This window comes from Macrobrachium nipponense, chromosome 11 (genome assembly GCF_015104395.2).
Source record: "Macrobrachium nipponense isolate FS-2020 chromosome 11, ASM1510439v2, whole genome shotgun sequence".
Lineage (NCBI taxonomy): Eukaryota > Metazoa > Arthropoda > Malacostraca > Decapoda > Palaemonidae > Macrobrachium > Macrobrachium nipponense.
This window is the reverse complement of record NC_061087.1, coordinates 32545650-32560999: the sequence shown is the minus strand read 5'-3', so window position 1 is coordinate 32560999 and position 15350 is coordinate 32545650. Positions and strand designations below refer to the sequence as shown.

The 15350-nt window shown below is 41.2% G+C and overlaps 1 protein-coding gene across 2 annotated transcripts in view; it reads right to left on the bottom strand.

Moving 5' to 3' along the window:
* Positions 1-454: 454 nt before the first annotated feature.
* Positions 455-15350, bottom strand: part of LOC135204426 (uncharacterized) — a 67939-nt gene continuing 53043 nt past the window's right edge. The window contains exons 6-7 of one of the 2 annotated variants that reach the window (XM_064234704.1): positions 5395-5565; positions 455-4555 (exon numbers count right to left, since the gene is read on the bottom strand). In XM_064234704.1, the coding sequence (XP_064090774.1) occupies positions 4347-4555; positions 5395-5565 (380 nt within the window). In that variant the 3' untranslated portion in view covers positions 455-4346. Of the gene's footprint in view, positions 4556-5394; positions 5584-15350 lie in introns of both variants that reach the window. The other variant, XM_064234653.1, reaches the window with a different exon arrangement.

The window sequence follows — 15350 nt, the reverse complement described above, 5'->3', positions numbered from 1 at the left end:
AAGGGTGGGGGAGTGGGATACAGAGGAAGAGAATTCGTAGAATAACGAGAAAGAATAGAGATCAAAATTGAAAGTTTAAGAAAATACCAAGCCAAAATTGGTTGAGCATAGAACCAAAGCCAAAGGCTGGGGGAGGGTCCAGGAGGAGACCAAATGTTCACCCTTCCCCCAGCTTCAGGCCATGGTCCCTAGTCCTGAAGCCCCTCCAAAACAACAATATTGCTTGGTTTGGGTAGGGATGGTATGTGAGAGAGGGATATCCTTGGTTAGATACACTACTCATCTTTAGCAAAGAATATAACATTGTAAAGTATGCTTGCATTAATGAAACAGGAACTGTACTTTTCAGACAAACTTGCATTTTGCTTTATAAGTTTTATTGGGCTTGTACTATTTGATCTATAATTTTTATCACAGATTTTTCTAAAAACAAGTTGGTAATTCATTTCTCAGCTTTTGTTATAAGATTTTTATTATTAAGGCTGCAAAACACTAATTGTTCCTGTGGGGATACAAACACAGTGCCTTTCGTATGTGGAATATACTCTTGTAATCGTTCATTTATATACTGACTAAACAAGGGTGGTACCCAGGTGGAGATGTGGGAGAGGCGATGCCTGTTCTCACCCAGCCGCTGCTACTCATTGTTTTCCTGGCCGCAATGTAAGTCAGATGTGTTCTTGCAGTAAGACTTTTCCCTTTCTGTGAATAATGTGCACTCTTTCAGTGCTCTTGTGCTTGTTGGTTATTTGTCTCGGATAGTAGACAAGACCTGTTTTGTTGTGAAGGTCACGGTAGGCTGTTATCATTTTTGCTGGGGATGTAGCAGCTTCTAATGAAGGTTTCATCAGCTGCTGTCATTCCTTGACCATATACTACTGATGCTGGCTCTCAGGTGTCCGTAAGGCTTGAGCAATGTGGAAGTTCCTGTGGGAGTTTGGTCTACCAAGGATTAGGTAGTCCTTCTGTAGTATAACCTAGTGGAGGAAGAAGGCTTTCATGATCTCCTGAGGTAGTTGCTGATAGTAACAATGGTCAGTTATTATTTTTTTTTTACTGCTGATTAGAAATGGTTGACTGGTTGCAGTAGTCTTTCTTCTCTGGTGGATGTGACTTATTTCCAGCTCCTGACTCAACCAGCCCTGCAGTAAGTTAGTTTGTATGGTGTTTTACATCCTGCAGTATGAGGCATACAAGTAAGGACGGCAGAGGGAAGAGCAGGAGAGTCTTGAGCACTTTCCATGTCTTCTACTTTATTGTCTACCACTGCCTCAACCCCACTCTCCCTACACTGGCAGGTATTGAGATGGGGAAGTCTAATCCTGATGTAAGAAATCTTGATATACTTCATGTATGTGCTCTCCCCCTTGGGAGAGGGGTGGGGGTGCTTTGTCACCAGCAGTTATCGGCTTTCCCCAAGTAGGGTTAACAATGAGCACTGTGTTGCCAGCCTGCTTAGACTTGAGCATTGTTCCTGGCTGTCTTTGTGTGCTTTTGGGCTCACATTAAGTCAAGGCTGTTTGTTTGGTGCATGAGTTGGCCCCCTCCCCCACCATAACCCTTTGGAGTCATGCAGAGAGGGGTTTGCGCGACCTGCTCAGTAAGTGGTGTGCACAGTCCATTCACAAGTTGTGTACCAGGTATGCAAATAGGGTTGACCATTGGCAATTGAATATTTGCTTATTTGGTTTGTTCTTGGTTGGACAGGTGAGCAGAGTGACTCTTCTCAACTCAACTCCACAACCACGCACTAACCGCTCACTAATTGCATACCCGGTCTACGGATGGGTGCTGCACTGTCAGTAGGGGAGGGTCTCCTTTCCAGCTTTCATCAGGAGGGTTTTGGAGGTGAACCTGCATCATTTCTGTGCTTAAAATGTTTGTGCACTTCAGAGCTTGCATGATCTGAGCAATCCCTCTTTAGGAAGAGTTCTCTGATCTCTTCCACCTTTTGTGGGTGCTGTTAGCTGTGTGGTGAGTAGGTGAGTTGTAGAAGCAGTACCAGGAGTTGTTCCTCTCCTCCTCTCTTGGTTTTACAGTTTTGAAGTAGGGGGCCAGAGGTGTTTTAAGTTGGAACAGGGTTCAGAGAGCAACAGCCACAGCAGAGTTCTGGCAGGGGTCCTCCTGTGGCTGAGGGAGGAGCAGCACAAACCTTTAAGGATTTGATGAGACTGGAAGGTCCTGTTTTTTCCAAATTTCTTGCAGACAGAGCTGGAGCAGCAATGCTCAGTTTCACTTTGAGCGAAATATCCTAAGGCGGCGGCTATGGCTTCGTTCCAGCTCTTGGTCACATATGGAGTTGACCTTCAGGTATACTTCAGAGGCGCTTCCTGGGCTCGTTGCCATAGTCACAGTTAATGCATGGTATTTGAAGAAGGTTAACACCCTTATGTATGAGTCAGGAAGTGCCTTTGTCCCCAACGGATCATGCAAAGTTCTTCCCTGCCACTAACCTTTCATATTAGAGGTAACCCACCTCGTCAACCCCGCTTTATTTGTTCCCTTCAGTTTTCCATTCTGAATATGGGCAGGAAGGATAATGGGTAGCATCAGCTGAGTGCAAATGGGCATTGCCTCTACCTCAGTTACACCTGGGTACCATCCTTACTTTTAACATTTGTTGGTCTCACTTTATATAATTAAGGGAAATTAGGTGCATGTTTAAAAACTGAAACTACATCAACTGATTAAATATATTTTCTGTTTAGAATATATTGATATATTATACCATGACATGAAAACTATTGTTTTACAGACAAGGGAGATTGTTGTGCTTAATCAGTTTCATAAAAAAAAATTGTCCAGAAAAAGGCAGACTATAATAGGATATTCATAAAACAAATGAAAGAAAACTCCTATTACGGTAGTCTTAGTATAAGTACCTAATTAATGGTTTATTTATATTTCTGATTATGATATAGTGTAAGCAGTCCCCCATAGTTCAACTGACATTCAATTATCAAAATGAGCACATGACATTTATATTAATTTCATTACAGCTGCTGTTAGTAGTTAGATGAAGTTTTTTATGTATAATACTGCAAAAATGTAATTGATTTTAAACATTGAACTATTTAAAATGTATGGTTACTTTTGCTATGAAATAAATTTTATGTATAGTATGTACTGCTAAAAATATTATTGATTTTAAACACTGAAATATTTAGAATATATGGTTACTTTTTCTATGAAATAAATTACATGTATAATGTTGTCAACATAAAACTAAAATGGTGATGTGATTATTTGCCAGTTAATAATGTTAGCACTCGTTTACCAAACCTGCTATATGAATGATACTTATGAACAATGACTCGGCAAAAGAATGTTGTCAGCGTGATCCAAGTTAAATAAACCCATCAACCTAAGAAGTGTCAATGATTAATGAACTTGTATTAAAATACATGGTGAAAAATTCACTCTGATCACTAAAATATGTCAAAATGGGGAAACATTTGACGACGTGTCAGTAATGAAAATACTGTAGTTTGATGGGTAAGATTAAGAGAGTCCACTGACGGTGGGAGCAGTAACAAGTAACCTAAACCCTAAGAAAATTCCCAGAAATGAGTGAACTGATGCTTGTTGAATAATTCTGAGTACAGTATTGTTCAACATTCACTGATGGAAGTTAATCTTTTAGAAACAGTAAACAGCATTGATGTACAGCATTTTACTTAGTAATATGTAATTATGAAGTATCACTGTGTTAATGAAAGCATTTACTGAGAATGACTTTTAGAGAAAGCATTTTAATAAGTATGAAATTTACAGAAATGGGTTATATGTGATTAGATTCGTCCCATGAAGAGTTATTTTCAAGTACTTTTGGCCACATGTGAGCAGATTCATCCTAAGAAGAGCTATTTTAAAATGCTTTATATATAGTTAACACTAAAACTAAAAGCAACTTTAGCATTTTCTCATGGTATGATTGTGATTTTATTAAAGAAAGCCAATAATTTTGTTTATCATTTACACATTACTCTTCATTTAAACCTATAGTTTGATAAACTGAAAGAGTTTTAGTTGCTTGGTTAAACAGCTTCTTAGAATCTTCCCTATCCCTTTTATATATCTCTTTTGAGGCCTCTCCACTTCTCTTTACATTAACCATTTAAGAATACCCCGTTCTCATCAAATTTTTTTTCACTTTGTGAAATTTCTGCATAGTTGATCAGTAGGACTGCAAAGTAACCCATGAGAAATTTGTTAAATCCTCAGTTGATGTTCAAAAATGAAGAATATATTATTCATTTCAGGCGTGAAAAGAAGTGTGTGAAGTGGCAGTGCCTTTGCTGCACTATTGCTAATCATCAGCTGATTAGGAATCCCAAAGGTGAACTTCAAATAATGTGGCAGATATATGGAAGGCGATGTGTGCATTTTCGCTTGATGAGACCATTAGGTGTGAGACCTGCACAGTGGTTGTTGTGATGAACAGTAGAGTTTACCTCGATGGCCCAATGGAGAGGCATTACAGGTGTAGCAGTCATTAGGAATTCCCAGTTCCCCTTATTGAAAGCATCAGTCCCACTTGTCCAGTAAACAATGTCTGAAAGTAAGGACAATAAGTTATGGTTGTTATGAATCAAATAATATTGACTATCAGCCAAATGAATTACTTTAGTATTTGCTGGCTTAGAAGACACCCTCACGCAAGACGCATGGGTATTTTGTGGGGAAAAAACAATTTTAGTATATGTCTAATCATACATTTATTGAAAGATATACTAAAGTGATTTTGTAGGGAAAAAGAAATTTTACATAAGTTTGTGATAACAGACTGATAATTTGGCTTGTTTTCAATATTTTATTATTAGTAATACAATTTACTATAATAATTAGGCTTGTTTTTCAATGTTTTACATATTACTAGGAACAATTTTTGTGCCTACCTAGTATGCTAGCACATGGTGCTCGTTTCCCCATCCTTAATATGGCTGCATTAGACGCAGGGCAGGTTTTTGACACATTTAGAAATAAAAAAAAAAAGTGTCTAATATGCCGGCAAGTACGGTAAAAAAAATAATAATAAAACAGCTGCATTGGTCGCAGGGATGGTTTTTGATACATTTAAAAATAAAAATGGGCTTCTAGTACACCAGCAAATGGTAGGGTAAAAAAAAAAGGGCCATTAAACATGGCATTATACAATTGCTTATGAGCATGCAGTGATCTGTTGGCTTACTGTAAAGAATAGATTTATCTTCCATTTTAGCTTCAATTCATTCAGGTCCAGGTGGAAATTAATATCCAATATCTTGGATGGGTTTAAATTATATGGATTCATCAAATTGTAGAAAAGATAGTAGATAGTAATTCAAGTTTATGGTAAAACTATTGAATCTCACAGGCTTACAATTTTTGATATTGTAAATGCAAATCACATACCTGATCTAAGACGGTTTAATAGAAGGCTCAGCTGACTCCCAGGGGGTGCAAGAGTTAGCAAATAGCCTCCATGTCTAATACAGTAAGATATTGCTTCTGTGTATGTCAGTTCCTCTCCTCCAAACCAATAGCAACCATCACCTACTTGTTCCCAATCAGCTCTGCACTCGCCTGTCAAGGCAGAAATTCCTGGTAAGAAAAAGAGAAGATACGCTTCATATGTTAAAACAAGCAAGGCAGTGCCATACAAGTGATAGTAGGCTATTGGGTGCTTTAAAAATGTTTGAGAAGCAATATGAATGCTTATACTTTTTGGTAACTTTGTGATTTAAAATTTCAGATCTTAAAGCTTTGCAAACTTTGCCAAAGGTTAAGCATAAAGTTAGTACATTTTAAACTGCTGTTTAATTAGGTTAAATAAATGATTTTAATGAAGTATTAACACTGGGAAACTGCATTAGAATGCTAATGAAATGTATAAAAACTTTACCACAGGTACCATTCTAACTGCAAGTATAATAGAAAAAAAATTTTTTTTTTAACAGTATTCATTTTCATTGATCTGCTCTTTAACATGGCTTAAGCATTATTTTACTCAGGTCTGACTATAGGGAGAGCCTGTCTTTCAGTACATCAGAATTTCATACTTGCTCCTTCTTGGATTGTTAATAACCCAGTATCCTAGCCTTTCTTCCAGTAATCAATAAACAATCCTTATTTTTCTATTACCCAAATTTCATCATCTCTATTCCTTAATACTCATGAGCTCTCAGCTTTTCCTGCTACCTGTGTCTGCTTTATTTTCATTTTGAACCATTTTTGTTCATATGCAGAACCAACCTGTGGTCTTAACAATAGGATAACCAGTAATTTCACCAATGTACTTGTTCTTAAAGCCATTATTTATGTGTACATTTTCTGTTGAGACAAGCCTCAAACCAAGTGAATGCTTTCCGTAAGTAGTATACTGGCTACACAATAAGTTGACAAAATAATGGCAAAACAGTCAGCTGTAAAAAAACACATTCAAAATCCCTTTAGCCAGAGTTGTGCTGTTTTCTGTCATACTTTCATGTATTCCCTTTGGTCAACTTGGAAACAGTTTTTCTGCTTTAATGTCCACCTCATTTTATAACAAATCATTTTGCCAGCCCTTAGTAGAGAAATATTACAGTACTACATTGTGATTCAATAATCATAACAAAGAACGGCACTGAAAACCAGTGTGCCCACACAAAGCGCTTATCCTTTTTATGAATACCTCTGTTCCTAGTGGGAACAAAAACCATGTTTGTATCCTTCAGCATGATCTAGAACAGCTGTTGAATCTTCATAAAAAGATACTGTAGCTGACAGTGGAGAGGGGTGGGGTTAACCCCTCACTTGCCTTACACTTGTCACTTGATTTTTTGGCTGCCATTGAGTGAAATTACTCCTGCTGCCTCTTCCTATGGTCATTGAATATGGAAGTAGCAGCTTACTGCCATTATTTCTTTTACTTTTTTTCTTGCCTTGTTCCACTTTTTAGTACTTTTGCTTTTTTGCTGTGTCCTCTGGTGCTGTTTTTCTTGATGTGAAGAAAAAACATGAATAATGTCAGAGTGGTGGTCATGGGCAACTTAGGTAGTTTTTTGTCTCCCACATCAGAAACCTATTTCTGGGCTCGGCCGTGTCACTCCGTGAAATATGTCTCCTTTAGCACTATTTCTAGTAAAATATTGCTATAATACCAGAGAACTGCTAAACTGGACATGTCAGAAGTCTCTGACTCGCTCACCTAAATAAAAAGTGTCGGTATAAAACTGGGGCGAGTGTTAAACACTACCACAGCAACCCCTCCAATTAGCCTTTTCCTCATCAAAAGACCCTAAATACGGGGAGCCGACCCATAGGTCACACCTAGCTACCCTGTTGAAGGAGTCTGTGACGTCATTCTTATCGATAGCCTCCCAGGTTTGGTATATTTCATTCAGTTATTATTCCCTTATTTTCTTTTCGTCCTTACATGTACTTCTTGTGGAGGATGAGAATTTAAGTGTTCTCTTCCTTGTAGTGACGTGCTTCTTAAACTTCACCCCAGAAGTAGAAGTATGGTAAGAGGAAGAGGAAGGTCAGGCGAGTTTTGTTGGGTTCATTTAGAGATATTCTCTCTGCTGGTGATTCCCCCAAACCCTTCCAGCTCCTCCTTGCCACTGGTTCCCAAAACTCTTCATCCTATCCCTGGCTTATTCTCTCCTAGTAGCACTCAATTACCTATGACTTACTAACTTGTCAACCCCACATCCAAGAATAAAGAAGCTAAAGAATTATATTTTTTGAAACTAGGCATAATCTGGCCAACTCTGAAAATAGGGGAGGGGGAGGAATCTACGTGACCAGCTTTACCCCAGCTGTGCATCATCAATTCAGTTTTCTCTAACAATCTTTGTAGCAAGAAGGTTCAGTGCCAATCTTTTGGAAGAAGCCGGTTATTTTGCACTTCCTGCCCATTTACACCTACAGCATTCTGGTATTTTCTTTCTATTTTTGTTGTGTGTTTTTCTGTGCTTTTTTATGTTTTACTTGCATATCCCAAATGCAAGCCCGTGTTTCAGGTAAGCCTCCCAGGCATCAAGAGACATTGTCCAAGCATTAACAACAACCCCTACACCCATTACTTCTCTTCTTTGTCTACTGACCCTCACCCCACATGTAGTAGGTGCAGACCTAATGTTTGCAATGTAGGTAAGTAACCCATATTCTTTGTGTTTCTTTGGTCCCCTAAGCAATGGAAGAGATTTGCTAATAAGAGGTAGTAAAAAAGGAAATCAACAGTGCCATTTTGGGAAGGCTTCTCTTCTCCATTAATGGCTGGCATTCCTATTCAGCCTCTTCCTTATCAAAGTCTCCTCTTGCTGCTGCTTCTTCTCACAAAGATTGGCTTCATTGTTAGAAGTTTTAAGGGGGTGTTCGGGAGGTCATATTTTGTAATGTTGCTTCCTCTGTTCTTTTGGCAAGGGTGGGACACTTCCCTCGTGAGGGAGGAGGCAGCCATCTCTAATACAGGTTTTTCAGGAGGAGGCAGCTCCCTCTAGTACAGTTTTCTCAAGAAGAGATGCGCAAAAAATATCTCAAGTGTTGGGTATCACTAGGTTTGTCTCGCTGCATGTCATCTCTTACCCCAGCGACTTCGCCATGACAGTTTCCAAATCTTATGTTTTGGTGACATCATCTCGATGTATAATGACCCCCCCGGGGCTATTTCTAATGCTACAGTCTCTGTGACGTCATCCTATCTGTCAACAGCTCTCCCAACACTTATCTCTGTGCCATCTCCTGCCAGGCAGGGTCTGTCGATGTCCTCCCTTAAATCTCCTATGTATGCTCCCTCCGACTCTCTCGTCCAGGCTCTTTTTGACAGAGTTGAAGGTGTTTCTTAAGAGGTATGGTTGTGTTGAGCTTCCGATTTAATGAATTGAAACTTTACCCTAGTGACTGGTTTAATTACCCGAGAATGGACAAGCAGACCGACATGGAATAGTTATATATGGTATCCCCTCTCATAGATATAAAAAAAAACCCACTTTTATGAGAGCCAAAGTTACTGGACACACTTCGCTTACGCACCACAAGTCGTTCCTTGGGGCATATAACCCCAGAAACATGTAAAGCTTTTAATAAAGTTATGCAACAAGAGTTCAAAGAAATTAAAAATTAACATGTTCCATACACAACATCTTGCATAGACTAGTGGTAAATAGTCTAGTACACAGTAGGTTTATGATCCATTAAAGCAGAATAGGCCCTTCAACCTATGGTTCTGTAGCCAAGTAAGAGTACAATTTTTTACTCTTTTTGAACACAATTTTTAATGTATACAAGGAAAATTTGAATATTATTGACAATATTATTCAGGAGCATACCCCAGTCCTTCCTATCCAAACTGAAGCATCTAGCTCATCAGTGGCAGATCATCCTAGGTTACTTGTCATCCCTAGAAAAAGCATGGTGGCTAGATGATGAGAACCTGACCATAGGAGTGCCCCTTCACTCTCCCCCTCTGGAAATTTTTCTGTTGTTTGACGTCTTGTACAAAGGTTGGGGCACATACTTGGAAAATTTCCTAACATCAGGACTATGGGGTATCCAAGAAAAACTGCTTCATATCAACATCCTGGAGCTGAAGGCAGCCTTCCTAGCACTTCAGGAATCCAAAGAAAAGGGTGACAGGGCACTCCATGGTCCTCGTGTCTGACAACACTGCAGTGGCAGCTTATGTCAACAAACGGGGGATTAGTGTCCTGTCCTGTCATCTTCATGAGTTGACTGTCCAGTTACACCAGTGGGCGGTCTTCAATTTAGTAGACCTCTCAGCCAGATACCCAGGCAAGAGGAATGTCGTGGCAAACAAGCCGAGCCATCAGGTCAGGTACTGGGCACAGAATGGTCACTTCATCAGGAGGTAGCATTAAGGTTTTCCATCTGTGGGGAAGGCCCACAGTCGACATTTTTGCAACAAGGTTCAAAAGACAACTAGAGGTTTTTTGTTTGATTGTTCCAGATCCTTGGGCCCTGGCAGAGGACACCAGAGTGATGATCTCCCAGAACCTGAGGATGACCTTAGTGGCTCCCTTTTGGCCACATGCAGAATGGTTTCCTGATCTTCTAACCTAGTTAACTGAAGCTCCAAGAGAGATTTCCTTCATAGTACATAGAGAGGTTTCACCGGTCGGTAGGGTTCCTCTCTTCATGGCTGGAGACTATCGAGTATTTCTTGCGAGCGAAAGGCTTTTCTCACCGAGCAGTGACAGAGATGTCAGGCTACTTCAGATCGTCTACAGCCATGTATAAAGGAAAATGGGCAGTCAACCTTGATTGGTATCATCTCGTATTGTTACTTTTATTCAACAAGTAGTGGACTTCCTCATCTTTCTCCGTAGGAAGAAACTACTCTGTTCCTGCCATCAAGGCTTATAGAGCTGCTCTAGGACTAGTTCATCTAAAAGGGATGGATCTCTCATCATCGGAAGTTTCTATGGTTCACGAATTTTGAGCAGTCCTGTTCCCCAAGAGATCTCAAACCTCCAAATTGGGACCTGACCATGATGCTCAGCAGTCTTACTTGCCCTCCATATGAACAATTGCTAGGCTCAACAGACGGGAATTTAACCCTTAAAACTGTTTCCTAACTGTCCTTGGCCTTTTCAATGAGGGTCAGCAAACTACATTGACTCTCTTTTGATGTTAAACATACAAGAAGTTGGAGTTCTGTAGCCTTGGAATTTGTCCCAGAATTCGTAGCCAAGACTCAAAATCTCTTCATTCATGATGAAAGATTTGAGTCCTCAGACACCTCTCTCTGGGATTTTGTTGGTGATGACCCTGACGAATCGTTGTTATGCCCTGTCAGGGCACTGCGTAGCTATTTAAAAAGGACTCAGCATCTTAGACCTGATAACCGAAGACATTTTGTTAGCACAGGCCGGAACAAGAAAGAAGTGTCCAAGAATACTATCTCCTTTAGGTTACTTCACATTCAGATGCTGATTTATAGTGCATATAAGAGCACATGATGTGAGGGGCCTAGACCATACCATTACTCTCAAGAACTTGTCGGTTCACAGGATTTTGAAGGCATGTACCTGGCTTTGCCGAACAACCTTCACATCCCTCTATCTATGGGACATTGCCCACAGGTCCTTGGACACTTTCTGTGGTTACAGTGGTGGCTGCTCAACAAGTTGTGTAGCTCATCTAGTGCCCCTGGTGGGACTGTAAATATCTTACCTATGATGTTGGATTTGAAAGTGAGAGTGAATGAGATGACTGGTCTTCTTCCTTTCTCTTTCTTTTTCATCTCTACTGGTGGGCAGTACATAGCGAGAATTATCCCATCATTCCCAGGAACTGGTTAGATGCAGGGGAGCACGGTTCTTCTCTATAAAGTTGGTTTATGTAAGTTTTGTTGTCTCAGACATTTCTTTACCATCAAGAAAACACAATAGAGATATGTACTTCATAGTCTGTTAACCTAGACGTCTGGCTTTCTAGTAACCTATGCTCAACAGATCAGAAGCTTTAAATTCTTTCTATGTCTTTCCTATGGTCAGGAAGTGAGCTCAGGTGGTATGAACCTCCAGTCAGTTCTAAGATTTTCTTAACATCTCTGCAAGAGTAAGTCATCCTTACTTTAAGACCAAGGTTTGTTCTGTATATGAACAAACAACAAATTTTAAATCAATTTGTATTTTTCATAACTAACAAACCTTCAGTCTTAATGTATACTTCCCACCTCAAGCCACCACTCATTATTTCCTGTGCTAGAAGGAAACTGAATTGATGATGCATAACTGGGGTAAAGCAGGTCGCGTAGCTTTCTCCTTCTCCCCTATTGGCTGATGCCAGTTGCCACCCACTCCTTGTGTTCTTTTTAACCGACTCCAGCTAGTACCAGAGAATTTATTCTCCTTACATTAAGACTGAAGGTTTGTTAGCTACGAAAAATACAAATTTATTTAAAATTTGTCATATTTTCAGTGTCATAGAAAGGGAAGGACAGACATCCTCGAATTTGAAGCTTGTATCCATCTTGAATCACTGATACACTTTGCTCTGCTCACTGTTGCTGCCACTTGCACCAGTGGCACAATTAGTACAGTTTCTCATTTGTGGCAGTGGAGGAAAGGGATTGACCTTATCAACAACCTCCCCTCTGTTTTTCTTGACTTTCCCTCACTTCTTGGACTGCTCAGAGAAGGGCAAGTGAAAGGCTAAGAAGGCTCCCTACTCTTCCTAGCAGAGGAAGAGAGGAATGCTCTTCTGTCTGGGCTTCTAAAACTAGGGCTTCTTTGCACATTGGCATGGAAGAATTTGCCAAACCTGAAAGTGTAGCAACAGGTGCCTTCACCCACTGAGAGGTCTGAACAGGGATTTCAGAGTTTTCCCAATCAAATTAAACTTCTCCCCTATTGGCTGATGCCAGTTGCCACCCACTCCTTTGTTTTCTTTTTAACCGTACTCCAGCTAGTACCAGAGAATTTATTCTCCTTACATTAAGACTGAAGGTTTGTTAGCTACGAAAAATACAAATTTATTTAAAATTTGTCATATTTTCAGTGTCATAGAAAGGGAAGGACAGACATCCTCGAATTTGAAGCTTGTATCCATCTTGAATCACTGATACACTTTGCTCTGCTCACTGTTGCTGCCACTTGCACCAGTGGCACAATTAGTACAGTTTCTCATTTGTGGCAGTGGAGGAAAGGGATTGACTTATCAACAACCTCCCCTCTGTTTTTCTTGACTTTCCCTCACTTCTTGGACTGCCTGAGAAAGGCAAGGGTAAGTGAAAGGCTAAGAAGGTTCCCTACTCTTCCTAGCAGAGGAAGAGAGGAATGCTCTTCTGTCTGGGCTTCTAAAACTAGGGCTTCTTTGCACATTGGCATGGAAGAATTTGCCAAACCTGAAAGTGTAGCAACAGGTGCCTTCACCCACTGAGAGGGTCTGAACAGGGATTTCAGAGTTTTCCCAATCAAATTAAACTGCTATTTAGGTAAGGGCCCGTCCACCTGACACAAACAACCCCCTACTTGTTGCTCTCTTGTCTGTAGACATAATGCCTGTCACGACATAAGTGTGCCCATCCACAGGTGTAGCCATAAGGCTGCCTGCATCGATGCCATCACACAGATTCTGTTCATTGGGATGAGACATAAAACAAGCTCATCTAAAATGTAGGTTTTTTATTAAGTAAGGTTACAATATATCAAGGACAATACATGTCAGCAACATATTTCGGAGAGGGGAAGCAGTATACTGCTAGGCATTAGATTTGAATGTGTACGGTTGCCACTTATCAATATGTATGGGGGTGAGAATACATTATACGATGACAATTACGATTACATATAGGTTATGCTTGAGGTCCCATCTCGAGCGGGTTCTTCATTGGGGAAAACTTGGGAGATCTACATGGGGTTGTTGAAGGATTCTTGTGTTCATGTGAAGGTCCACAGGGATGTTAGGTACAGTGCATCAGTGCCAGGGGTTGGCACTGGGTACAGCAAGCACCAGTTCCTCCAATATACTCGTCCACTGTGGAATTGTATTTCATAGTCCCTTGACCTGCCATGGCTCATGACAATCCCGACGTTGTCCCAGTGGTGAGATGTTGGATCCTGGATCCTGACTGACTGTCTAATTTCTAGCCTGGGTAGGGGATGGGCATGTTGACTGTACGACCTCTGTACTAGTTCAGCTCTGGCGGCAACATGGCGATCACAGTCCTTGTTTTTCTCAAGCCATTCCAGCAAGAATGACTGAGGATGAGCAGGCTCACAGGAGCGAAGTGGGTGACCACATAGGATTTGTGCTGGGGAGCGGCCCATGATGTTTCGGGTGTTCCATAACTCCAAGAAGCCACAGTCAAACTCCTCACAGTCTATGTTGCCAGAGGGCACTGTCTTCAATATAAGAGGCTTCACAGCATGACGAGGCCACTCGACTGCGGTTAGTGCAGGGAAGTAACGGGATGATGTACTCCCCATCATTCCATGAAATCCCTGAATTCATCGCTGGCGAATTGAGGTCCACCATCTGTCCTGAGGCGAAGTGGGACACCGACCTCCCTGAAATATCTGTAGAAGATCCTGACGATTGCAGAGGCATTAGTGTCACTGTAGCATGGGATAACCACAGGCCAGCCAGAAAGCCTGTCAGTCACGATGAGGAATGATTTCCATGCGACACTGGACACTTAAGAAGTCCACTGACACAGACTCGAAGGGCCTGGTAAGGTTTTCATCATTTTGAAAAGGTTTCCGCTTGAGGCTGGGTTGTAAAACCTGGCAAGGCTCACATGGTTGGGCAGTACCTGCGATGTCGAGTCGATTCCTGGCCATTAAGCAGTCTGTTGTCTTGTGCCCATCACTTTGTGGTTTCTATTCCTCTGTGACTGTCAACAAGTCGTGATGAAGTGCAGTGACAAAGGACGGCAGGAACTGCAATCCTTGCTCCATAAGTATGAGTTCACTGTCGACTGAGAACATGTTGTCTCAAAGACATGTATGACGGGTCCTTCCTCGTTGAAGCATGGAGATCTTGAATAATCCTGTTGGTGTCTTGGGATGAGGCATCATCCTCTTGGGCTGCTGCATGAGCGGAGGCAATGGTCCTAATGTATATTCTGGCCTCAACATAGTGGGTTTCATCCTGTGGCGTTTGCGGGCTGACAGTGGCATGCAACAGAGCTTCAGGTATGCTGAGCTACTTGCCAGCATACCACATGGCTGTGAACAGACACAGTGAGATTTTCTCTTTATGACGTTGCAAACGGGGATCTCTACCCCATCCAGAGTGTAATGGTTGAGAATTGGCACCAGTGGGCTATGGTCTGTCATCAGTGTAAATGTTGGAGGCCTGTCAGGTACAGTTTGCATTTGGACATAGCCCGGGTTGCAGCTAACATCACTCGATTGTGGCATAGCACAACTTGGGGTCTGCGAGGAAACAAGAGCCACACTGTGCTAAGCAGAGTCTTCCTTTACCATGGCCCTGTAGAAGGGCATATCCTAGTCCGTTGAGCAGAGAAGCTTCGGTCTGTAGGATAACTGGGAGGGCTGGATTGATGGAGACAAGAACTGGTGGGCTAGACAGGGCAGTATACTGCAGTCCATACAAATGCATGCTTTGGGCTCATAAGGGGTCTGAGAGACTGAGCTGCATTAGCTATTGCGGGCATAAATTTGGCCAATTGGTACACTAACCTATGAATGAATGAAGATTCGTTAAGTTCGTTGCTGTAAGGAAGACTTGACTGCTGAAATTTGTTGATGATTGTTGAAGTGCCATCTTCAGAGACTTGAAATCCACTGGAGGCGTTGACCACAAATTAGTCCTTGTTAAGTGTGATGCCAAAATTGCAGCACCTTGTTAGCATCTCATGGGTTTGGCATAGATGGCTGGGGAAATCTTTGTCG